A 23,899-nucleotide genomic window follows, 5' to 3' on the forward strand; every position below is an offset into this window, starting at 1 on the left:
TTTATTGTAAACAAACCCGATGATATTGTACAAGGTATCATGAACAAAATATATATGAAATGCCATAAAATGAATGCAAAAAGTATGAATAGTTTGTATAAACCATGCTATTTTTCTCAAAAAGAAAAAGCGTCTATTAAGTCTAGCTTGTTTTCCTAAAGAAGTCCCTTTCATGATGTCTTTGTTGAAACCCCAGTAGGTTCAGTAGCAGCTCCAGTATTGTTTTCTAATGTATAATCTACAACAGGAGCGACAGCTTTAGTGGTATCCACAGGAGCCTGTACAGCGCCAAAAAGGCGGGTTTTGAGTTCATCCCACATCAACCCTTGTTCCGTGTCCACACCACCAAGCACTGCTGAGTTCTCTTGAGCGCGTCGCAGTAGATAAGGAATGACATCTTCGATTGTACCGTAAGGAAGATACTTGTAGATGGAATAGCCATTTTTACCCAAGGTATAAGAAATTTGGTCTTGCATGCCGTAGAGCTGTCCAAAATGAACAACGCCTGATCGAGGCAGTACATTGTGCTTTTCCATTTCCTTCACTGTCATGATGATAGAATCTTTATTGTGGGTAGCAACCATGAAAACAACAGGTGCAGTGGTACCTGCTAAAGGTTCACTGTGGATTTCTTGGTGTTCTTTCAATTTTCCGAGTAAGAACCGAACACCATTGTTAAAAGATGCATGAGTATCTTCTATTGTTTCGTGAATGGGTGATTCGTAATGCATCTTTTTTGCGCGCTAGGATGGGTTTGTAATATATCGTTTGAGTTAATCGATAGTCCAATGGAAAAAGGAAAATTGAACGTGTTTGCAATAATGTCGTACCTTTCTTTCGGTCACCATATAGGCACCTCGTACCAATTTGGCAGCAAAAGCAAAGTTACCCCTCTCAGCAATCTCCACATCCCTCTCTAACTTTTTCTGCGCAGCCTTCGTATACATTTGATCTAACCAAAATGAATCGATATTGTAAATACATGCCATTTACAATCACTAGCTGTGTTTTAACCCTTTTTGAATACTCACATGTATTGTATACGGTTGGAGAATGCTCCTCATCGTCTCGCCGGTTATATTTGGTTTCCAAAGAAATAGCAACATGGTCAATTGCTTCTTGAAAATAAGACTGCTCTGCATCTATCATTACACCCACCCTCAATTGATGAGCAAGTTGGCACACCTCATTCAAACGTGTCATCATTCTATCGTAAGCTTGAAGGTCCTCTTCTGTCAAGTAAACTTCGTTCTCCGATTTGCTGTAGTCCGGTTGCCACCAAATATTTCTGCTAGCGTTGGAGAGATCAAATAATTTTGCGTATTGGAAGTAATCTAATTCTTTTTTCTCTCGGCAAAGACGATCGAGAATTTCTTCACGAATGTTTCGCTGTTCATCGGAAGACGGTTCTGGGCATATTTGAGTGATGATTTGCTTTAAACCAGTGGCATCGATGTAGCCATCCCTCTGATGAGTTTCGAAGGCTGTATTCAGATAGGATATGACATGGTTCAGACGAAGCAAAAACTCAGGAGGGGCAAAGGCAGTTACTTTTACCGCTGCAAACGCTCCACTTGCAGTGTACTCTTCATTTTGGCCTTGTGACGCTGTTTTTATACAAGTTTTGATAAGGCTGAGCGTTCGCTCAGCTTTCTCATCATCCTGCCAATATTTTCCCCGCTTGGCACTATCACTGTCAACTGAAACACGTGCGTCATCCATGTGAAGGTCAGCTTCTATGCTCAAGTCCAAAATACAATTGATGCCCGATTGCAAAAGTCGAGTCATGGTGGCAACACATTCATCGGCTGTTTCACCACCACAAAATTGCGTAAAAAAGGTATGTCGAACAAACCAGTACATGACGCTTTCCAAATGCAGCTTTTCAGCCAAAGTGATGAGATAAGGAGCAGCTTCGACAAGCCAAGGAAACGAGCATAACTTATAAACAAACAAACCTGTCAAAAGCTCCTCGGTTGATCTGGCTTGCATAGCAGTTCGGTTGGTATCATCTAGAAGTTCAGCTACAGTACTTCTTGTGTTAGAATGGTTGAAGGCAGACATAGGTGCCAGAAAATCTTCTGCTGCTTCGTTTTTTACCACATCATTTTTATCATAAAAGTAATAGGAGGAACCGAGTATCAGAGCAGCAGTCGTTGAAATAGTCTTCAATGGTAGTTTTCTCGTTCTTTGAGTTGAACAAGTAGAATGCGAAGGTGGACGAGTGAAATTCGAATAATAGCGTTGTCTGTAAAACGGAGTCAAGATACTTCTAGCAGAGGTAACATTGTCGTTGAATTCAAGGTATGATTTTCTGTAAACGTTTTGTGAAATCGATCGAGCTGCTGTTGTATGCTTAAGAATGCGTGGAATAAAACGATATTGCATTAATTCGACAGAGACTACGGAATGTCTTTAGATATGTTATTTTTAAGCAATAGTTAACAATGATATTGCAAGGATGAGAAAGAGACGCACGCCAGGCGTTCCGTGTCTATTCCGTATTTAAAGGCATTTCTGACAATGGTATAGAAATGGCATAACGCATTCTAGGGTTCTGCTTGAGTCTAAATATGGCATGTTTTCGCCCGAGGTGAACCAATCACTTTCTGGACAAATTAGGTTGACAGCAGGAAAAACTGTAAATTCTAACAATCATAGATTTTCTGTAATTGTGAAGGAAAGCTTACAGAATTCCCTTATTTTTTTTGAAAATTTCCCTCCCACAAATTGTATTTGGGCTAGTCTGTTAACCTACCGTATCATCATTTTCCTATCATTGAAATTCTCTACTTTTTCAAAAAAATTCCATTGCTAGGCGACCTTTATTTTCCATTAGCACATGAATGATATTTACATCATTGTTTGTACAATTGGGAAATCCAGATTCTGAAAGAATTTTTCAGAAAACTTTTTAATGTTTCTTTACGACCAGCTGTAGCTCCTTTGACCAATGGTCATTTATTTCTGTGGTTATTTCATCAATCTAGTTTGCATAACTAATGAATGATTGAAATTGGGCAGTATCCTTACGATCAGAAGTGTTTGAAACTTTTCTAAAGGTTATCGTGATGTATGTTCCCTTAATGTGCTGTTGCTTGTTGTTTGTCTTTAGAAAATGTGTCTTTTCTTATAAGGTAAAAATGGTTTTTTTCGATCTGCATAAATCGGACATTATAAAATTGTTGAGTTTCATTAAAATTTTGGTCAGTGAACTCGTCCCCCGTGCATATACACATGGAGCTTATAGCGTGCAATTTCTTGTTGCACAATACAATGCGTTTAACGCCAATTTTCAAGAATAATTTCTTTTGTAATTGCATCAAAGAAATTCATTTATTTATGAAATTGAACGACGCTAATAGTAGTTGCCAGAATGCCTTCAATAAAATTCGGGGCCACGAAACTGGAATTTGATTCAATTTTTACTTAGTCCGTAAGCCAAGGAATTGTCAGTTTTGGTGTGATTTTTGCAAAGTCAATACAAATGAGCCTTTAGCCCAACCCTGCCTACACCATGCTTAAAAAAGACAGATCAAGAAGAGATTAAACGCGCCAAATACGTTTTTTTTTTCTTTTTTTTTTTTTCTAAACTCGTTTGGTTACAAGCACTTATAAATTGTGACTTTAATTGTTGAATGACTATATAAGAGTCTACGATGTTACTTTACATTCCCTTCTGAAAATTTTCTAATTTGTTGTACTATGGATCAATTCCTTATTTGTTCAAGTCAAAGATTGATTTGAAAATTTTTCACTTATAAGCGAAACACACAACAGTTAAACTGTTCTGTTATTCGATTTGATATAGTAAGAAACATCTTTAGTACTGCCTTTGTATTTCAATAGGCACATGTGTAGGCTCTTGTACGATACTTGAGGCACGCATTTCAGTCATTGCATTATCTGTTGTTCTGATGCCACTATTGTCGTTATCTTCTTCCGTTCTGAGTATGTATACGTCAGTTTCTGCATCAGCTATTTTTTCCAGTGCCTGTTCTTCTTGTAGCATGGCCTCCGATCTTACCATTCGACCACGGAAAGCGAAAGAAAGCAACATAATAGTTCCAGCTATTACGGCTTGGAAAATAAGCGCATTTTTCATGTCATTGGCTGGAGTACCGTGCGGATTACGTGTTGCATCCATGATAGAAACGAAGATGAACCCAAATAATTGACTGCCTTGCCATAGCAGTGAGTTAGTTGTGGCTTCCGCTACTGGGTATGTTGCTTTTATACATAATAGTTTCAGCACTTATGTTTCGTTCATGCCGATCAAAAACCAAGTATACTTACTTTCTGATCCCAATTCAATGACCACGGGTACAAGGAATGACAATACAAATTGATTGATTGTTGTTACAAGTAAAACTGCAAGGTATGCATCTTTGCGAACTATAGTGCCGGAAGGAAAATGCATAAGCAAATAGAGGAGAGAAGTTTGCTCACAACATCTATCGGAAGCTTGATTTGTCTTACCCAGAAAAATAAATGCTAAATCTGTCCCAAAAACTAACGGCGCAACTGATTTGAGGAACAATTTATGCCTTTTGGTTAGATCCAACAAAGGTCCTGCAACAGCTATACTTATATAATAGAACAATAGTCAATCGAAGTGGCTTCTTTAATACAGAAACAAATTGAACGGACTTACTACACCCTAACGTTCCGGCAAAGAATGCCAAAGCGTTCAACTGTCCTGCATCTTTTTCTGAATACCCATGAGGACCCAGAATTTGGGCATAGAGTGCGCAAAAAGCTATACTTAGGCCTACATTAAAACTATGGATAAGAAAAACAATCCAAAAGTTATAGTTTGTGGAAAGTAACCGTAAGCCCTTGAAAAATGATGGTTTGTCGATTTTTTGCATTTTTGTTGGAGGTGTAGGCGGTTTGCTTGGCAACATCAATAACGTCAAAAAGCTGACTGTTGCAAATACCGCTACTAAATTGACCTATAAGTTTCAGAATAAAGGAAAATCAAATGACTGTCATAATGATCAACTAGCACGGTTAATAGATTACCACCAAAGGAATATCCTTGACATCATCCACTAGAGCTGGAATTACAAACATGACAATAATAGCGCCATAATTTGATGCTACCGAATAGTTGACCGTACGACGTGGGTTAGGAAAGACGGTCTAGATAATTCAAAGCAGTAAAAACGATCCAACTTACCTACAAACATTCCAGCAGTTGCTTGCAAATGTTGAGTAAACCACGTAGCTGAAAACTAGCAACAGAAGAGTACGCGACTGTTATTCCAAAAGAAACCTAAATGCTTAACAGATATTAATTTTTATAAGACTCTTACCATAGTCATAATATTTAAAGCGAACGGAGAGGCAGCACCGCCAACTATCTGACCAATCATGGTCAATATGAAAGAAGGCGGGCTTGTTTTCGTAGCAATGCAACGTATGGCTGAGCCAATAGCGCATAAAAAGCCAGCAATGATGAGCTAAAATAAGTACGTAAACTGTTAGCGAATCCGATCGCTGATATAATTAACAATGATGAAATAAAAAAAAAAAAAACAAAAAACAAAAAAAAACTTACAGAGTGCTTCACTCCCCACTTTTCGAATAGAAAACCTGTAAAAAAGCTGACTAGAACATAAATGATGCACTGTACGTTGGCAAGCCAATTAACTGCTGACAAAGAGACGCCAAAATACTGAGCTGTAGCATTTGGGATGATACTAAAGGTGTATTGAAAAATTGAAACCGCCATTCGCAATACAACCAGCAAAAAGAGTGCAAACCATGCTCGGCGGTAGGTTTTAAGCACGAGTGGCTGCGAAGGGCTTGCGCCTGTAGGCTCACCCTGCAAATAAGACGGAGGTATAATACCGTCGTCCTTGCTTTTCGCATCCTGTTTCCAAGTTAACCACGCAAATAAACTGCTGGGAGATTTTCTAGCACTTTGTGCCATATGCGTTCTCTTTAAAAATTGTAAAAGTACAGTTAAAGATTGAAAGAAAAAAACAAGATATTACGAATAAAAATTAAATGGTTATGGCTAGCCATCGTTTGTAAGGAATTGCAATCATGCCTAAATCAATATTAAGTAGAGGACAATTCTTCCGTACTTAACGCGTAACTACGGAAAATTTCCTATTTTTTTTATTTTTTTTTTTAGGTTAAATTACTTTAGTTTGTTAAGATTGGCGCGTGTAATGATCGTCCAGTCTCGTTGTTTAATTTGCTAGATTTCTCGCCCATGATCTGTTGGTACAATGATTTGCTAAGGTTTCAAACGCCCAAAATTAATTTATTGGGTCAGCATTAAGCTAAAAAAAGAAAAAGAGTTGAAAACGCTGAGAAGTGCGTTATTGGCAGCCGAGATAAAGTTGGGATGAATAGACAGCCCTTAATCTTGTAGCTGTCTCCACTAATTATCTAAAGCTGCTGTTGCGAACGGTCTTAAAAAGAGAATGTTACCAACTTTGCCAAGGTTCATGTCTCATGTTTTGCTTCTTTTTCGTTTTCCCTGAAATCGTTAGACCCCCTTTCTATCTTTAACCATTGTCCCCAAATTTTAATTTGTTAAAATTTGAGTGGAGAAGTGTTAAACAATAAGAAGGGTTCAAGATTAACTTTCATGAACGCCTCAATGTGCGGAGCTTCATCGAAAATCATTTTCTATTTTTACTTGGGTTCCTCATGGGCTTATCTCTTAATAAAGTCAACATTGTACTGAACCTATTTCATGAAACAAAAAAATTAAACCACTTTCGAGACCCTTCGATATCTGTACCAAAAACAATCATTGAAGAGCCGCGTTAATGAATCAACTTGGGTCTAGATCATATAAAAGCGAGGTCGTTCGTTAACGAAAGAGTACCATAATCTCCTCTTTCTCACTTTTTATTGAAAATGGCTCGTTCTTTGCTGCTCGTATCTTTAACTGCTGCTGCTTTGATTGTGTCTTCGTCAGCTCTTCCTCTTACCTTGGATAGCAACAACCAACGTCAAAGTGTTGCAGTTCCTGCCGCCAACATTGAACACGTTAACTACAATTTATATAAGAGAGATGAAGCCGCTGTCACAACGACTACCGTAGCAGTTTCTGCTACCACTACCGTCGTTGATGAAACTCCATCTGCTACTGAAGAACAGCCCACTAACCCTGAAGCTACACCTACTGAAGCAGCTGCTGAAGAAAACAACGATAATAACGATGAAAAAAGTAAGGACGAGAAGAAGGACAATGAAGATAAAAAGGAATCCAACGCTGAGTCTTCTGAAGAAACATCTGCTGGAGAATCTGCTACTGTCGAAACTCCAGGTCAAACTGAAAGTGCCACTGCTGCTGCTCCTTCATCTTCTGAAGCTGCCCCTTCTGAAGCCGTAACTAACGTTGCTCTTTCTGACATGCCTACACCAACTGCTGCTGCTCCTTCATCTTCTGAAGCTGCTCCATCCGACATGCCTACATCGACTGCTGCTGCTCCTTCATCTTCTGAAGCTGCTCCTTCCGAAGCCGTAACTGACGTTGCTCCATCTGACATGCCTACGTCGACTGCTGCCGCTTCTGCTGCTCCTACCGCATCTACCGAAAATAATGCTGAAGCTGATGTTACGGACATTGTTCTTGACGGTTCCTCCAACACTGCTGCTGCTTCTTCTGAAGCTCCTACTGCTGTCCCCACTGCTTCTGTTGATACTACCTCCTCTGCTACTTCTACAGAAGCTGCTGCTACAGCTGAAACCAAGTCTACCCCTGCTAACACTCCTACAGCTACCAAAGAAGCTAGTAACAAGGATGAGAATAAAGACCAAGATAAGGACGAAAAAGAAAACGATAAAGAAGATAAGGATGCCGCAGAAAACGAAAACGCAGACAAGGAAGTAGCGGAATCCAGCAAAGACAAAGATAATGAATCTGAGAGTTCTAAGGATGAAAGCAAGAAAAATGAAGATAAAGAGAACAAGAAGAAGGATGAAGACGATGAAGATAACGAAGATGACAAAAAGAAAACTGATGATGAAGAGAAGGAGGAGAAGAAAGAAGAAAAAATGAACAAAAATAAGGCTAAGGACGATGAAGAAGAGGACAACGAAGATAATGATAAGGAAGACAAGAATAAGGATAAAGAAGAAGAAGACGAAGCAGAAGAAAAGGAGGAAGAAGAGAAGAAGGCTAAAAAGGAAAAGAAGAAAGCTAAGAAGGCTGCTAAAAAGGCTGCTAAAAAGGCCAAGAAGAACAAGGACAAGGATAACAACGATGATGAAGAATAAATAGCTGAATTTATCCCTTATTCCTCTCTACCTATTTTACTTTAACATACACATGTTTAATTTTATATTAATAAAAAACCATTTTTGCACTAAGTTAAAGAATATTAATAGCAGTAGGTCATGTATGGAGTTTAGACTTTGACCAGTCTAAGCGTATAAATAGCCATTTATTTCTTCAACGCTTTTATGATTGAATGAGAATGCGTTTAATGATGTTCCAACATGCCATACTACAATGAAAATATACATATTGCATAAATGAAATAGATATATACAAAGGCAATCATGCCCATTAATCTGATTTGTCTCATGTCTAATCGATAGGTAGACATAAAAGGCCAGTAAAGGCAGACGTTAGAGCACGTTGATGTGCAAATTTTGGTGCATAGCCTCCTGCTCTGGCTTGTTTGTTATTGTTCAAATATTCAGTGTACCTAAAGGAAATTTTTGAGTATACGTACACAATTAACAATGATAAAACATAATTTCGATTTGGATTACGTACGGGTCATGATAGTTTTCTCGTAGAGTATATTCAGACACATATTCATATTGTAAAGATAAGGGATCAAAGTCTTTAGCTTCAACCTCTTTCATATATGTATCAGTATCCATAGCGGTTGTGATCCATGTTGGCATAGAATATCTGCTTGACGGCGAATCAGAATTTTGTTGCTGTCGTAAGGCAGAGGACCGCTTTAAGGCAGTTGCTTGCCTCTTCTGCAGCACTGTCTGAGCTGATTTATTAGACGTTGCCAATTCTGCAATGATTTCTGACTTCTCCATTTCTTTTAGCTTCCTTTCATCCTCTAATTGTTTTATATACTCTTCCCTCTTTGTTTCCTTTTCTTTCTTTTCTAATTCATCCTGGTATAATCTGTATCTTTGTTCGTTCGCGGATTTGGCTTGATTAGCAGCAATACTATCTTTGTTTTCCTGTTCATATGCAGCTATACGTGCTTCGGTTTCAGCGACATCCACTTCGTTCATTAAATTAAATGCTGTATATATACGCGCAGTAAATTAGTTCTTCTGATCGAAAAAAGTCCAAAATAATATAGAGAAAACATACTTATATCTTCAACCATTTCCAAATAGTCATTGTATGCTCTTAAACTTGGAAAATCCTCTGCTCGTTTATTAAACCTGTATAAATAAATAAGAGGTGCTAAGCATTTACGATCAATTTTTTCGCCAACATGCATTATACGACCCTTACACTCGAGCAACTCTCTTACGAATACGGACTTCCTTCTCGACTGCAAGGTCTTCGAAAATTTGCGACATGAATTGATTCTTTCGAAGAACTTGCTGGCAAATAGGACAGGGAGCAGGACCTGCGCTATACAAACGATCTATACAGGATTCACACCTAATCTCAGATCAGGCATCAGTAACAAAATACTTCCTAAAACTGTTAAGTATATATTTGTGTTGATTACATTTTATGAAAACATGGTGATACTAATAACTTGAGATTCGGTGTGAGGTATTTATCACTTTTGCAGACAGGGCATTGTGCATCTTCTTCCTATATCAACGCAAAGGAAAAAATGTCAAGGAATGTCACTGTAAGCTATTATTGGAAAATAGCATTCGTTTACCTGAAATGAGACGATAGTATTTTCAGCTTTACCAATTTTGAGTGTTTGATTCCGTAGCGAAGTAGTCATTTAAGTGTTTATATTAGAAACGATGGTGAATTTAATGCAATTCTCCACTAAACATTATTTTAACCTGTTCGGGCTGTGACTTATTTGAACTTGCTGCCTTCTAAAGTAGTTTTTTTTTTCTTTGCTCCCCTTTTGAATACTTTACAAATATATCGATTGCACCGACGAAAAAGAGAATATATAGTTCAACATGTCTATGCTCGATAATTTGAAGAAGACAAAAAAGAATCCAGTCTTCTTGGATGATGATGACGTGGATATTGATAATATGGACTTCCCTCTTCCAACAGACACACCTCCATCACGACCGTCTTCTTCATCACGAGCTTCAGCTAGCAACAGTGGTTTTCCAAACCTTGGTGGATCTAGTGGAATGCCTGACATGGCTCAATTGCAAAAGATGATGGAGAGCCTCAATGCGGCTGGTGGTGGTATGGCTGGTAATGCTGGTCCATCCACGTCAGCACCTGCATACAAAGAGCCTGAACATGTCACAGTAGCCACGACACCGCAAGGTGTCGTCAAATTACAACCCGAGGATTACAAAGAGTAAGTTTGTCACATTTGCATTGAAGTTTGGCGTTGATACTCATACAATTACTTGTAGTTGGGTCTGTGTATATCCTTGCTACATTAATGCGGAAATGTCATATAAAGAAGGTCGTAAATTATCCAAAGAGAAATGCACCAAGAATCCTCATGCATATCATATGGCTTTAGCCTGTCAAAAGTTAGGGTTAAGTGTTGTATATGAGGTATGAGCAAATAGAGAAACCTGATTGCGTGTCTTCAAGAACGTAGCTTGACATTTTTTTTTTTTTTCAAATTTTAGGGCAAAAGACATCCAAGAGATTGGGCAAATGTTGGTCGTGTTCGTGTGCAATTGAAAGATAAAAACAACTTTTTTATTAAGCAAGATATTATTACCCGCAAACAATTGTTTGAAGCTATCTCCAGGTTGATGCCACAATGCCAGAAAGAAAGCGAAGTACCAAAGACAATAGTATCACCTTTAACAACAATGACTGAAGTAAACGCTATGATTGATGAGCAGAGAAAGGCACAAGGCTTACCTACATTAGCAGAGATGGAAGCTGAGCAGGCGAAGAACACTCCTAGTCCACAAATGCCACCAAAGCAAAAGATGAAGAGAATCCAAGTTAGACGTCGATAAAAGTTATAGATCAATCTTATATGGTTTAAAGAAGTTCAGCAAAAAAAAAAAAGAAAGAAAAAAAAGGAAACGCATCCATTTTAGTATTGATATCAACACTTTTTGTATTATAATTTTCTTAATAAACCAAATCATTAATAACATCAACGCTAATGATAAAGGTTAAATTGGGCTAGAGTTTCTTTTTTTAAAAAAAAAAAAAAAAAAACTAATTCAGTGGAAAAAATCACCAGCTTCCATTAGTTCAATTACCGCTGGATGGACTGATTTCAATATGCCACCTGCAGACACAACTACTGTTCCCTGTTCATAGCAGGCACTGCAAAAACTCATCCCTGCTTTTACGACATCGGCTTCTTTGGTGTTGATCTCACTATCAAGCTGGTTACGGGTTATCTTAGCAGAATAAACGACCATTAGCCTTCTGTTGCAATTTTTTATGGTCTCCCAATGTTGAGAACGTTAGATTATTTAAACGTGCTTTAAGTAAAGAGGGCTGTGAGCTGGTTATCTGCCCTATGTTTCTGTGAAAAAATTGGTCTTCCGTTTAGGTGGATAACTACTTGTTTATCCTATTGATTTGTAATGTGTTATCCCGGCGGACATGGTGAACATGTATTTACATCTATAATGCATATCCTTTTTTTATATTATCTTTATTTATTAAGCATTTGATCGAAGGTTCAAATGTATACAATTGAACATACCGTTTACCAAGCAGGAACGAAAATATGAGCAGTGCGCATATCTGAGATCAACTTTTATTTTAATATTTCGTTAGACGTTGTGAGTAATTTACTCGTGTAAATATATTGCCATCGTGCCTCAAATACGAGAGTAACAACATTAAACAATAGATGGAAAAAAGCTTCCCGTTGATGGCATTCCTCACACAAATTAAATTCATGTGTGAGGAAGCCATTGAATGGCCTGAAAAGCTTCACTTGTTTGAAGGTCGAAAGGAACTTCACCACCGATCGAGATTTATTGCCAAATGTAATTCCCCTATAATTTTATAAGTTTGACTAATTGTTTTGCTTCAATCTTGTTTTCTTTTCCCCCTACTTACCGTAAAAATGACAGTAGATCATCCTGATTGATTGTCAGTCCTGCGAAATCCACGGCGACCAAGCAAACTGTTTCTGTGGTTGATATCATATCTAAGAGATCTAAAAATTGATGTCGGTGAGAAACACCAACCGCTAAATTAAATGGCATACCCTGCATGTTGCCCTCCACGCCTGTTAGGTTCTTTAAAAGATTGCGAGACTTCTTCTGATCTCGCTTCACAAGAGGGTCAGATGAGTTGGATAAGGCAGATACAAAGATTTTGTCCACCAAAGATCTTTCTTTTAATCTTTCTACTTGTTGTTGTAGTAAACGTTGTCTATCATTGGTATTATCAACTGTTCAAAAGTAGAGGCCACTCACATAAAATCAGTTCAAAAGTAGAGGCCACTCACATAAAATCAGTTTGAAAGTAGAGGCCACTGCTATAAAATCAGTTGAAAAGTAGAGGCCACTCACATAAAATCAGTTCAAAAGCAGAGGCCTACGTTTGTTCGAACTTCTTCTTCCAATTGATGGTCTCTACTGTAAAACTAAGGTATGTGTTATTTCCTTTACCTAAGCGAATGAATCTGTCTTAAATCAAGATTCAGTCAGACAGTCCATTATGTTGCAAAGACTCAATTCATGTTTGGATGCTTCACATACCGCGCATCATCTGCATTAGGTTCAAAGTAGACGATAAATTAGTTAATCTCTACGAGGTTGAACGTACTAGAGTATTAAGGTAAAGTAGAGGCCACTCACTTTTGAAATGATTCTATGAGTAGCCTCTACTTTTCAACTGATTTTATAGCAGTGGCCTCTACTTTTGAACTGATTTTATAGCAGTGGCCTCTACTTTTGAACTGATTTTATGTGAGTGGCCTCTACTTTTCAACTGATTTTATGTGAGTGGCCTCTACTTTTAAACTGATTTTATGTGAGTGGCCTCTACTTTTGAACTGATTTTATAGCAGTGGCCTCTAATGCCTCGATCTTCTACAGTATCCATTAATTGTATAACCTTGGTCTTTTAGGTTATAAATCTATTCTTGATACCTTGGTAAACAGTCGACGATATCCTTTAAAATATCATCTAACACATTATATTAGCTACGGCAGACTAAAGGTTTATGTATTCACTTACCGATATGTTTGTCCTTCATAACATAGAGAGAGCGGGCAGATACTCTTTTATCAAAATCATTTTTTATGGTCTAGCGCGCGTTTCAAGGAACTTCAACTTCTTGGTTGATCACCATCTATAAAAAGATTCTGCACTCTTATAAATGAACAGATCAGAGTGGCTCCATAATTTTGAGAGAATATGGGTGGCTGTAACAAGTTTTTCTTCGTATAAATCTGACCTTGGGTCATACGGCAGGTAGATCAAGTTTAGAAAATTTACCAGTTGTGCTACAGATTCTATGGCAGCGTTATTTATTGATTAATACGTTCATGTGAATTTGTAGTCAAACCTACTCAAACTAGGAACCAGGTCTTCTTCTTCGGTTGCTTCCTTTGCATCGCACTGGCTTTTGTAACGGTGCAGGTCAATAGGATTCATGTCGATCGTTCTTGAACACAAAAGCATAGGCTTCTTTGGGTTTTTCGAATAGCAAATCTAAATACTCTCCATATCATCAACCATTTCGTATCATTAATATCAGTTGATATGACTATGTGGTAGAATACAATTGGATATTCATAGGCGGGTATAGAGATGTTAAGAGAATATGGAAATTGCTGGAATAGACATGACCTTTCTGGATAATGTTTGGGTCTATAACTGATACAAGTGGTGTTGCTGAGCCAGAGATCTTTTATCCGATCTTCAGGTCTCTGCTGCGCCATTCATATCATGAATACCTCAGTCTATTATGTCCATTGGATCTATCTTATTATTATCTGGCTTAGGATAAGAATATGTATGAAACATGCTATAGCATTGGACTCTATTATTATAGTAATATTATCTGATAATGCACAGACAATAAAGAATATATAATTTATCCATATGTAATCTCAACAGTGGATAATTAAGTACCAGAAGAGACTAATGTCATATTATGGGATAGTCACATAGCAAGTATTGCAGGATTTATTTGTCTCTGTCAATATCTACATACGGACTTATGCCTCAATATACAACAATAGTCTCAAATGCCAGAAGGTCGTTCTAAAACCACAATACCAGAACATATAACGGAACAGAGTTTATGCAAGTGAGCATTGATAAGTTGGGAGAGAGGGGACGATTAGAACCACTTGTCTCATCAAATTCTAATGTGTAAACAAGAAGAAAAGAGGAAAGAAACCTTTAAAATCGCACATGAGTTTGTGGAGTATTTATAGTTGTTCGTTTCCCTAACTCTCTCCCAATTTAGCAGTCCTCAGTTGCATATAAAGTATGCTTTCGTATTATACTCTGGTAAGTGTGAGAGCACTGCTTGTTGATGCATCAGCTTTGTATAATGTGGACGTAATATGGCTTTATCCTAATGCTAACAGGCTTGATGTCTACTGTTCAATGTTCTTTTATACTAATGTTATGTTCGTCTCGCTGATGGATATGCAGAATTCCTAGAGCACGTGGCAAATTTCTTATTTTCGTTGAGTATACTCAAAGCCAGAATGAATCGCTGTTGCGTTTACATTGTCAATATTATCATTTAGAACCACTATAATCTATTTCATTTTGCGTAACATCTATCATGATATATAAAATAGCATCACATCTGCTTTGCCTTTTTGCTGCCTCGATGACGTTCTGTGCGTTTGAAAAAGATGAAATACCTACGAGCTTCATCCTTTCCATAGCTCTTTACAAGGACGGCCACTGCTGGTATAATCATGTCACAAAATGAATTCAAAGCTATTTCGCCGTAGTAAGTCGTAAGTTTCTAAGAAACATTTTCTGCTATTGATAATTGCTAGAGTGTTAAACTTATCCTCGAGATTTTATTATAGAAAAACAAAAAAAAAAGAAAACAAAGAAACCCCAAGACACAGAGTGTAATGCATTTAAATAGCAATAATTTGCACTTTCTCAATGGGAACAATATGGCTTATCTTTACGACTATCTATTGAAAAAGAAAGATTTGAAATAGGTGGCAATCGAAGCAGAAGTTGACGCAAGACCAACTAGGGTATACGAAACACCAGCCAGTAGTGTATCTATAATGGTTATAGTTCTATGTAACTGTAGAATAGCGAAGGCTATCACCAGTAGAAGTAAGGTGACAATGAGCATAAACCCATAGACTTGGAATGGAGGCAAGATAACCATTTGCTGTACAATGGACGTTGAAATAGACGAAGGCTTCCCTTGCATCGTATTTGCTGAGGAACCATAATAATGGTTATTAGTTGTACTTGAAATTGAAATAGGTACACCGACAGATATAATGCTTCCAATTTTATTGTTTTGCTCTTTTTTAGATAGAGTTAATTGGTGAAGTGCTTGCTCCTTCTTAGAAAAAAACGATGGCCGAAACCATTGTCGCCATTTCGCAATCTCTTTTGTAGAAGCACCGTTTCTTTCAGTTATTTTTTGCTTTTTTCCGAAAAAGAGTTTGAACTTTTGCAGTGGTGCTTGTTTAGCATTGACTATAAGACTATGGTCTGCAGAAAGGAGTTTTTTCTTTTTGAAGAGTACAAGTCGTTTGTCAGTGCTGTCTTTCGTATGAGGGAAACTTCCAGGAAACAATTTTTCTTGCACCATTATTAACTTGCGAACCAATGTATTGATAAAAAGAAATGTTGAAGCCAAAAAAATGGTTGTTTGAAAAAGTAATAGTCTTGGTCTATGGCTATCGTTATTATGATTTTCCCATTTTAAGACCAATTTGTATAATTTTTTTTTTTTTAAAAAAAAAGCTAACAAGCTTGTAATGTTTATTTTATATCTTAAATCAAAAGTACGTATTTACAACCCGGAACTATACCTTCTTTTACAAAAATTAAATAAGCTTAATACTCTCGGTTACGGACAGAGAAGAACATAGGTCCTAATTCTGCTAACCAATAGGGGTCAACAGCCGTGACGCACTGCATATACTCCTTCGACGTTAATACAAGTTCGTGATATACAACGTAGTCAGGTGTAAAGCCTGCACCAAATAGTGCACTTGTAGGATGGAGATGGCATTTCATACCAGTTCTACAATTGACATATTCACCGATACCCTTCAATCTCGCAGCTTGGTGGAAGTAGGCAGAACAAATACATTTACTAAATGAAAAGGAAAGCATAAAGGTTAATATTCTTGCTTCGCATCAACATCACCATCACTAAGACGAGAATAACATACCGAACTACATCCCAATCAGTACCACAAGATACGTAAGGCATTTTAATGGTCTTCATGATATCCATCAACTGTGAGCGTACTTCTCGCGCCTTACGCATAGCTTTTGCATGAACAAAATGCTTTGTACACCAATCATCGCGATAGTGATTGATTTTCCATTGAGTGTATACATGAAGGAGAGTTAAGTGATCACTTTCGGGGACAAAGAACTTTTCTCTGGCCGCATCGGATTCCTCCATACGTTCTTTCGGTCGATAAAATACAGAGGGAACAGATAACATAGAAACAATTGTCAAAACTTCTGCTGTACAGCCCTGTTCTTCAGCAGCAATAAGCATTTTAGCCAATGAGGGATCCAAAGGAAATTCATTCATCTTTCCACCTGCTTCTGTAATATCACCCTCATTATCCAAAGCACCAATAATCCAAAGCTGATACATAGAGTTCAAGATGTTCTCTTGAGGTGGAGGATCCATAAAATCAAACTCTAAAAGATTCTTGACGCCAAGAGACTTCAGTTGTAGTAGCACACTTGATAAATTGGTACGCTGGATTTCTGGAATCGTATTAACAAACATTTCATTTCTATAAGCATCTTCAGTATACAGTCGGTAAGCAACACTATGAGAAAAAGGGAGAAATGAGTATTCGATTTTTTTCATTCTTGAAACCCAATCATGGCTTACCCTGGGCCTGTTCTACCAGCACGACCGCTACGCTGATTAGCATTGGCTTGACTGATGGGTGTCACTTGTAAGGCATCCATACCAATCCTAGGATTATAAACCTTCAATTTACAGTAACCGCTATCGATTACATACATGATGCCGTCAACGGTCAGTGAAGTTTCAGCAATATTGGTGGCGACAATGACTTTTCGCGCGTTATTTTCCGCTCTCTGGAAAATCTTGGCCTGAAGATCCGCTGGCAATTGGGAATAAATGGGTAAAATAGCCAACGGAGGTGGATTATCCAGCTGTTCCATACGCTCTACATAAACGAAAGGTTTAGTAAACGTTTCATTTTGTTCTCTCTCATGACGGGTTATAGTTACCTTGTAGAACTGTACATGTTGCCTCGATATCTTCCTGACCTGTCATAAAGATCAAAATATCGCCAGCAGGTTGCGATAGATGAATAGCCAAAGCTTGCTTCACAGCACTATCCACATAATCTTCACAAGACGTTTTACTGAACATGATATCCACTGGAAAGGTACGACCGGGAATAAAAAAGCAAGGCGCATTGCCGAAAAATTGCGAAAATCTATCTGCATTCATGGTAGCAGAGGTAACAATCAATTTCAAATCACGTCTCCTTGCCAAAATCTTCTTTAGCAGACCCATGAGCACATCAGTGTTCAAAGCACGTTCGTGAGCTTCATCCATGACAATGGCACTGTACTGATCTAAATCGGGAGAATTCATTGACTCACGTAGCAGAATACCATCTGTCATGTATCTAATTAAAGTGTTTTCTGACGTTTGGTCCTCAAAACGAATGGTATAACCCACTTTATCACCCAGCTCACAACCCATTTCTTCCGCAACACGCTTGGCGACAGACATGGCAGCTACACGACGTGGTTGAGTACAACTAATTTTACCGTACTTTGTATATCCATCTTCATGTAAGTATTGCGTTAATTGGGTCGTTTTACCAGAACCTGTTTCACCGACGATGACTACAACCTGGTTATCACGCACAACTCGAAGTAGCTCTTCACGTACGGCAAATACAGGCAAAAATTCACGTTGTTCACGCATAGTACGCGTCCTTGCGAAATCACTGGCAGCCTCAGATGCTTTTAGGTGGGAAGCAAACTTGGAGTCGCCCTTCACATCATCATCATCACGGTTTTTAGATTCTTCTTCATTCTTGTTCTCGTCCTTAATACCCATGACATTACCAAGAGTGGTGCCAGCCATATCTAATTTGGTCGCCTTCATACGTTCAGCTTGCTCTCGCTTTTCTCTAACCAATCGACTACCTTTTCGAGCAATAATAGCCATATCAGAAGTAGGGTCACGGATATGTTGGACAGCTTCCAGTTGTTTTGTAAACACCATACGTCCAGATAAGAAAGGAGGTTTTTCGTCATGCACTAACAAATGAACACGGTTCTAGTAGTAGTAATAAATCAGACTTTTCATGAGTACACCATTCATTTTGGACAGCAATCAAAGTTATACAGCAAATGAAATTGCGTACCTCATTATCATCATCAAAATCAGTATCTACTTCAATTCTTTGAGCAACACCTGAGCTCAACATACGACTTGCTTCCCACATATCAGTGTCTCGATTATACTGTGCTTGTCTCGCTGACAACTTCTTCATCTGCTTCTGGGCTAGCTCATCTTCTTTCGATTTGTCATGCGTTTCATAATCCGCAAAAATATTATGCGTGAGATCCGCTGCGCCTGTATCCTCCATTTGATACCATTCACGATCTAATTGTGCTTGCTCTTCTTCCCACTTTCTACGATCCTCTTCATCACCTTCAAACTCTTCTGGGTATTCTAAAGCTACTTCGTCGTAGGCAGTGGATCGTACAGCGGGTGTCATGCTGTCCCATGTTTTACGAATGGCAGCAGTAGCAGCGCCTATGTTTCGACGACTCGTGTAGCCACTATCGTGTCGAGGCGTTATATTACCTGTCAAGGCACGACGAGGAGTAAAAGCAGCTTGGTCGCGAGGTGTTACATTGGTCCATTGACTACGCTTGATGAGCCCTCCTCGTCGACGAGGTGTTTCTGTACCGCTTCCTTCAAGATGTCGAGGTGTACCACCACTGGAAGTAAACGGCCTTCTGCTACTGCTGCTACTACTGATACTGCCTGGTGTTTTGAACCCATTGTCTTTGTCTCTGCTATGCCTATCTCTGTCTCTATGTCTATTATCGTAGCGGGATCCTTCAAGTCTGTCGTTGTCACGATATCTATCTCTTTCATCACGATCAGCTCTATTACGGTAACTCCTATCATCTCCTCTATAATGTCTATCTACATCACGGCTTTGTCGGTTTCTGCTTGCGTCGTCATCGTCGTCGTCGTCCTTTGTATTCCTTTCTTTATCTTTTCTGTATTTATCGTCCATTCTGCTTATAGAGGTTGTTGAGCGATCGCTATCTTTAGTTGTCGCTGGAGGTAATTCTTCTCTATGTGACCGATAGTGTCGACGCTTTTCAATTTTTGCTGTTGAATTCACATCGGCATCGGTTGTATCATCTATAGTATCCTTGTTGTAGTTTTCTTCAACATCCCAGCTTAAATTCACCCTTCTCTTTTTGCCTGTAGGTTCAGAATGGTTAGATGCTGCTGCTGCTTCTGCGTCAGCCAATCGTTTTTTTCGTGCCAACTCATCTAATCCTAATAATGACTTTTTCGGTGGAGCAAGTGGTTTCTTAAATACAGGTCGATCTTCGTCAGCCTTTGAAGATTTATTTTTTGTTGTTATCAGTCCACCGGGTAAATTGTTACCTAGAACAAGCACTTCATTTCGTTGAACATTGGTATCCATTCGAATGGGTTTGGCGTTAGGATTACTGCTACTTTGTAGCTTTTGTTGCTGCTGTTCTTTTTTGTGATTTGTTATTTTGGTATAAGTGTTGGCTAAAAATTCGCGACTGAATCGCCCAAATGTACTACAGACTACAAAGAGAAAAAGTATATCCCATTAGCTCGACTAGATTAGCCCTTGATTTGAAAAACTACCTTAGCATCCTTCTTTTTGTGTACATTATAAATAAAACTATGATTGGTTCACATATACTTTACCTTTACTGAAACTGTCGAAATCTTTATGCGTGTCTGCAAATTGTATGACCTTTCGAGCAATCAAATCATTTGGGTTTGTCAAATTGAGTGCCCTTGATATATCAATGGCAATATCCCGGGTAAGATCCTCTTCTGGCATAATGAAAGGAAAAGTTAATATTGTACCAAAGAAAGAAAGTGTGAACGTACTTACAATGCAGAAGTGCGCATTTGAACGTACTCCGTATAAAACTCAAAAAGCCACCACTACAATCTCATTGGTTAGAAACAGTTTTGGCATTTTTACAGAAAGTAGACTCAGTACCACAGGCTGCAAGAAAAAAATTACCCTTTTTTGGACTTTTCTCTTTTTTTTGCAACACTTCAGTTTTTACTTTTTTTTTTTTTAAAAAAAAAAACAATAATAATAGAACGGTTCATTCCGCAACTCATTCAATGTCGAATACAACAAGGACTGTTCGATTGACAGTCATTGCCGCTGATGGCCTTGTTAAAAAGGACCTTTTCTTTAAGATGCCCGATCCTTTCGGTAAATGCTGTTATTAATTTGATTTTACACTTGTTTATCTTTTTTTTTTCCATGCTCGGTTTCATTTATTTTTTGTTGGATATTGTAATAATGTATTAGCCGTTGTAACTGTGGATGGCGAACAAACACATACAACAACTGTCATGAAAAAGACCTTGAACCCATATTGGAATGAGAGTTTTGACTTGTAAATATATGTGATGTTATATGTTTAATAAGAAAGTAGCCAACTAAGAGAATTCGATTTTTATTCACTGATACTTTTTTTAACACACCCTGGAATAATTATGAAAGACAAGTAAATAATAATAGTGTCATTGCTGTGCAAGTCTTTGACCAGAAAAAATTCAAAAAGAAGGATCAAGGCTTTCTCGGTGTCATTAACGTCCAAGTGTCGAGTGTGTTTGATCTCGCAGTTGGGGGAGATGGTAAAAGAAAAAAAAGAGCCTTTCCAGCCTTCTTGTCCTAGGTATTAACTATGAACCGATATTGTAGAAATGCTCACTTTGGACTTGAAAAAATCAAATAATCATGACACTATTCAAGGAAAACTTATCTTAAATATATCAACCAATGTCAATGTTCCTATCCGTAATGGTACAAATACCCTTGTGGCAAGCACAAATAATACAGTTGCACGTAATTCTTCGCAACGTTCGGCCACTGCTAGTAATGCATCGAATACCACCGCCCCAGCACAGCAGCAACGCTCTTCCACAAATTTGGCTGCAACTACCACGAATAATACAGCGACAGCAGCGACAGCAGCAACAACAGCGAACTCAGGAGCAGAGGACAATTTGCCAGAAGGGTAAGGAAAGGGTATTCTGTAAAGTGTACCAGCGTAGCCACACTAATTCCCTTTTTGCACCGATAGATGGGAAAGGAGAGTGGATCATTTGGGTAGACCTTACTATGTCGATCATAATACCAGAACCACAACATGGAAAAGACCTTCGTAAATTGCGCAGCTTTTGTTTTCCTTTCTTTACGAGTTTTCGCTTTATATTAAAGAGAATATATATTGTATTTTTGCTATCACGTTAGGCCAAGAACTGCTCAAGACCAACAAGCCCTAACGGAAATGGAAAGACGTCAACATAATGCACGAGGATTACCAGAAGGAAGAGCTAGTAACAACAATAGTACAACTTCATTGAATAACCAAGGACAAGCATCAGGCGGTGCATCTAGTACCGCTGCTACGAATTCAACAACCAACACGTCTACGGGCGGTGTCATTGGTGTTCCGAATGCTGTCTCCACTGCAGGCTCGGGGCCGTTACCACCAGGTTGGGAAATGCGTACAACTACAGAAGGTCGCCCCTACTTTGTGGATCATAATACCCGAACTACCACATGGGTCGATCCTCGTCGCCAACAGTACATCAACACGATTGGCCCTGGCTCCAACCTTCAAGTTCAGGTACAACCCGTCTCTCAGCTTGGCCCATTACCCTCGGGTTGGGAAATGCGTTTGACCAGCACAGGAAGAGTTTATTTTGTTGACCACAACACTAAGACCACCACTTGGGATGACCCACGTCTACCTAGTAGTCTGGACCAGAACGTTCCTCAATATAAGCGTGATTTCCGTCGCAAGTTGATCTATTTCCGTTCTCAACCTGCATTACGTCCCGTACCTGGTCAATGTCATATCAAGGTGAGACGTGACCATATTTTTGAAGATGCCTATGCGGAAGTGATGCGTCAAGTGCCTGCCGATTTGAAGAAGCGCTTGATGATCAAATTTGAAGGCGAAGATGGTTTGGATTATGGTGGTCTATCCAGAGAATTTTTTTTCTTGCTGTCTCACGAAATGTTCAATCCATTTTATTGTCTGTTCGAATACTCGGCTCATGATAACTACACTTTGCAGATCAATCCTCATTCTGGTATCAATCCTGAACATTTGAATTACTTCAGATTCATCGGTCGTGTTGTAGGCCTCGCCATTTTCCATAGACGATTTTTGGACGCTTTCTTTATTGTGTCATTCTACAGAATGATTTTAAACAAAAAGGTACTGGTAGCCAATATGGAAAGTGTGGATGCTGAATTTTATAGAAGCTTGATGTGGATTCTGTAAGTATAACTATCCAAACATGAAACCTTTTTGTACCGTTCTATTGATTGTTCAATCCTTCTATTTCAGCGACAACGATATCACCGATGTACTTGACTTGACCTTCTCTGTTGATGATGACCGTTTTGGTGAAATGGTGACGGTAGACCTTAAAGAAAATGGCAGAAATATTGAAGTCACTGAAGAAAATAAGAAAGAATACGTCGAGTAAGTGATTCAAAATCGAAGAAATGACTGAAATAACAGCAGTGTCTGAGAAATGCATTTTTATTTTACTTTTGTGTACATTTAGTTTGGTAACCGAATGGCGTATTTCTAAACGTGTCGAAGAACAATTCAAAGCCTTTAAAGAAGGTTTCAATCAGCTTATTCCACAAGATTTAATTAACGTTTTTGATGAGCGCGAACTGGAATTATTGATAGGTGGTATTGCAGAAATCGATGTGGATGATTGGAAGAAACATACCGATTACAGAGGCTATACAGAACAAGATGACGTTATCCAATGGTTCTGGAAATGTATTCGTAGTTGGGATAGTGAAAAGAAATCAAGATTATTACAGTTCACTACTGGTACCTCGCGTATACCTGTCAATGGATTCAAGGATCTTCAAGGAAGTGATGGTCCTAGACGCTTTACGATTGAAAAAGCCGGAGAAGTGACACAGTTACCCAAGGCGCATACTTGCTTTAACCGTATTGATATGCCTCCTTACAAATCATATGAAGCTCTTGTTGCAAAATTAAGCCTGGCAGTTGAAGAAACTGTAGGTTTCGGCCAAGAGTAGACTCTATTACATCAGCAACACTTTCCTATTCTACAAATGCATTCCTTACAAATAACCCTCTCTTTTCATCTAAATAATACTCTTTTCTTGTCTGTTTGAATATCTTTGTACATACAAGCCCGCTAAGTATAATACATTTATTCTCTCAATGCACACCTTTAACTTGACACTATTCCAACGAAAACCTTTTTGTAACCTTGTATTACTTTTTATCCCTTTTTTTTTTTTGTGTGTCTTTCATAACTTAATAAACTTTGAT

General features: G+C 38.4%; 11 protein-coding genes across 11 annotated transcripts; 3 read left to right on the plus strand and 8 right to left on the minus strand.

Moving 5' to 3' along the window:
• Nucleotides 1-170: 170 nt before the first annotated feature.
• BDF20DRAFT_837515 (FAD-linked oxidoreductase-like protein) lies at nucleotides 171-2,388 on the minus strand (the record flags this gene model as incomplete). Its single annotated transcript, XM_053079061.1, has 3 exons — nucleotides 171-743; nucleotides 831-952; nucleotides 1,032-2,388. 3 exons carry the CDS (start codon nucleotides 2,386-2,388, stop codon nucleotides 171-173), a joined length of 2,052 nt encoding a protein of 683 aa, XP_052934245.1.
• A 1,194-nt stretch (nucleotides 2,389-3,582) lies between these two features.
• On the minus strand, nucleotides 3,583-5,995 carry BDF20DRAFT_989534 (major facilitator superfamily domain-containing protein). Its single transcript, XM_053085301.1, has 6 exons — nucleotides 5,564-5,995; nucleotides 5,319-5,465; nucleotides 5,026-5,145; nucleotides 4,655-4,955; nucleotides 4,297-4,581; nucleotides 3,583-4,230 (listed from the first exon to the last, which is right to left on the minus strand). Exons 1-6 carry the CDS (start codon nucleotides 5,936-5,938, stop codon nucleotides 3,824-3,826), a joined length of 1,635 nt encoding a protein of 544 aa, XP_052934246.1. The 5' UTR covers nucleotides 5,939-5,995; the 3' UTR covers nucleotides 3,583-3,823.
• Nucleotides 5,996-7,323: 1,328 nt separating this feature from the next.
• On the plus strand, nucleotides 7,324-8,327 carry BDF20DRAFT_883177 (uncharacterized protein). Its single transcript, XM_053081766.1, has 2 exons — nucleotides 7,324-7,348; nucleotides 7,376-8,327. Exon 2 carries the CDS (start codon nucleotides 7,381-7,383, stop codon nucleotides 8,245-8,247), a length of 867 nt encoding a protein of 288 aa, XP_052934247.1. The 5' UTR covers nucleotides 7,324-7,348; nucleotides 7,376-7,380; the 3' UTR covers nucleotides 8,248-8,327.
• On the minus strand, nucleotides 8,328-10,042 carry BDF20DRAFT_883185 (CDK-activating kinase assembly factor MAT1-domain-containing protein). The gene is made up of 6 exons (XM_053081767.1): nucleotides 9,852-10,042; nucleotides 9,690-9,778; nucleotides 9,467-9,619; nucleotides 9,320-9,393; nucleotides 8,753-9,248; nucleotides 8,328-8,681 (listed from the first exon to the last, which is right to left on the minus strand). The coding sequence occupies exons 1-6, from the start codon at nucleotides 9,918-9,920 to the stop codon at nucleotides 8,561-8,563; spliced, it is 1,002 nt and encodes a 333-aa protein (XP_052934248.1). The 5' UTR covers nucleotides 9,921-10,042; the 3' UTR covers nucleotides 8,328-8,560.
• On the plus strand, nucleotides 10,043-11,283 carry BDF20DRAFT_989537 (signal recognition particle, SRP19 subunit). The gene is made up of 3 exons (XM_053085302.1): nucleotides 10,043-10,469; nucleotides 10,528-10,675; nucleotides 10,753-11,283. Exons 1-3 carry the CDS (start codon nucleotides 10,111-10,113, stop codon nucleotides 11,092-11,094), a joined length of 849 nt encoding a protein of 282 aa, XP_052934249.1. The 5' UTR covers nucleotides 10,043-10,110; the 3' UTR covers nucleotides 11,095-11,283.
• A 559-nt stretch (nucleotides 11,284-11,842) lies between these two features.
• Nucleotides 11,843-12,526, minus strand: BDF20DRAFT_883190 (uncharacterized protein). Its single transcript, XM_053081768.1, has one exon. It carries the CDS (start codon nucleotides 12,319-12,321, stop codon nucleotides 12,160-12,162), a length of 162 nt encoding a protein of 53 aa, XP_052934250.1. The 5' UTR covers nucleotides 12,322-12,526; the 3' UTR covers nucleotides 11,843-12,159.
• A 490-nt stretch (nucleotides 12,527-13,016) lies between these two features.
• Nucleotides 13,017-13,814, minus strand: BDF20DRAFT_883192 (uncharacterized protein). Its single transcript, XM_053081769.1, has 2 exons — nucleotides 13,627-13,814; nucleotides 13,017-13,569 (listed from the first exon to the last, which is right to left on the minus strand). Exons 1-2 carry the CDS (start codon nucleotides 13,736-13,738, stop codon nucleotides 13,400-13,402), a joined length of 282 nt encoding a protein of 93 aa, XP_052934251.1. The 5' UTR covers nucleotides 13,739-13,814; the 3' UTR covers nucleotides 13,017-13,399.
• A 1,199-nt stretch (nucleotides 13,815-15,013) lies between these two features.
• BDF20DRAFT_883195 (uncharacterized protein) lies at nucleotides 15,014-15,966 on the minus strand (the record flags this gene model as incomplete). Its single annotated transcript, XM_053081770.1, has 2 exons — nucleotides 15,014-15,032; nucleotides 15,177-15,966. A coding segment is annotated over one exon (477 nt), but the record flags the coding sequence as incomplete, so codon positions are not given.
• A 40-nt stretch (nucleotides 15,967-16,006) lies between these two features.
• On the minus strand, nucleotides 16,007-16,481 carry BDF20DRAFT_883196 (uncharacterized protein). Its single transcript, XM_053081771.1, has one exon. It carries the CDS (start codon nucleotides 16,397-16,399, stop codon nucleotides 16,118-16,120), a length of 282 nt encoding a protein of 93 aa, XP_052934253.1. The 5' UTR covers nucleotides 16,400-16,481; the 3' UTR covers nucleotides 16,007-16,117.
• Nucleotides 16,482-16,956: 475 nt separating this feature from the next.
• On the minus strand, nucleotides 16,957-20,095 carry BDF20DRAFT_661036 (uncharacterized protein). Its single transcript, XM_053075971.1, has 4 exons — nucleotides 18,670-20,095; nucleotides 17,528-18,581; nucleotides 17,145-17,448; nucleotides 16,957-17,079 (listed from the first exon to the last, which is right to left on the minus strand). Coding segments are annotated over exons 1-3 (2,367 nt in total). The 5' UTR covers nucleotides 19,981-20,095; the 3' UTR covers nucleotides 16,957-17,079; nucleotides 17,145-17,446.
• A 517-nt stretch (nucleotides 20,096-20,612) lies between these two features.
• Nucleotides 20,613-23,899, plus strand: BDF20DRAFT_883202 (uncharacterized protein). The gene is made up of 8 exons (XM_053081772.1): nucleotides 20,613-20,766; nucleotides 20,866-20,953; nucleotides 21,061-21,194; nucleotides 21,262-21,577; nucleotides 21,644-21,724; nucleotides 21,814-22,851; nucleotides 22,922-23,059; nucleotides 23,145-23,899. Exons 1-8 carry the CDS (start codon nucleotides 20,673-20,675, stop codon nucleotides 23,638-23,640), a joined length of 2,385 nt encoding a protein of 794 aa, XP_052934255.1. The 5' UTR covers nucleotides 20,613-20,672; the 3' UTR covers nucleotides 23,641-23,899.

The sequence above is a fragment of the Mycotypha africana genome, assembly GCF_025528875.1.
Source record: "Mycotypha africana strain NRRL 2978 chromosome Unknown BDF20scaffold_8, whole genome shotgun sequence".
NCBI classification, from domain to species: domain Eukaryota; kingdom Fungi; phylum Mucoromycota; class Mucoromycetes; order Mucorales; family Mycotyphaceae; genus Mycotypha; species Mycotypha africana.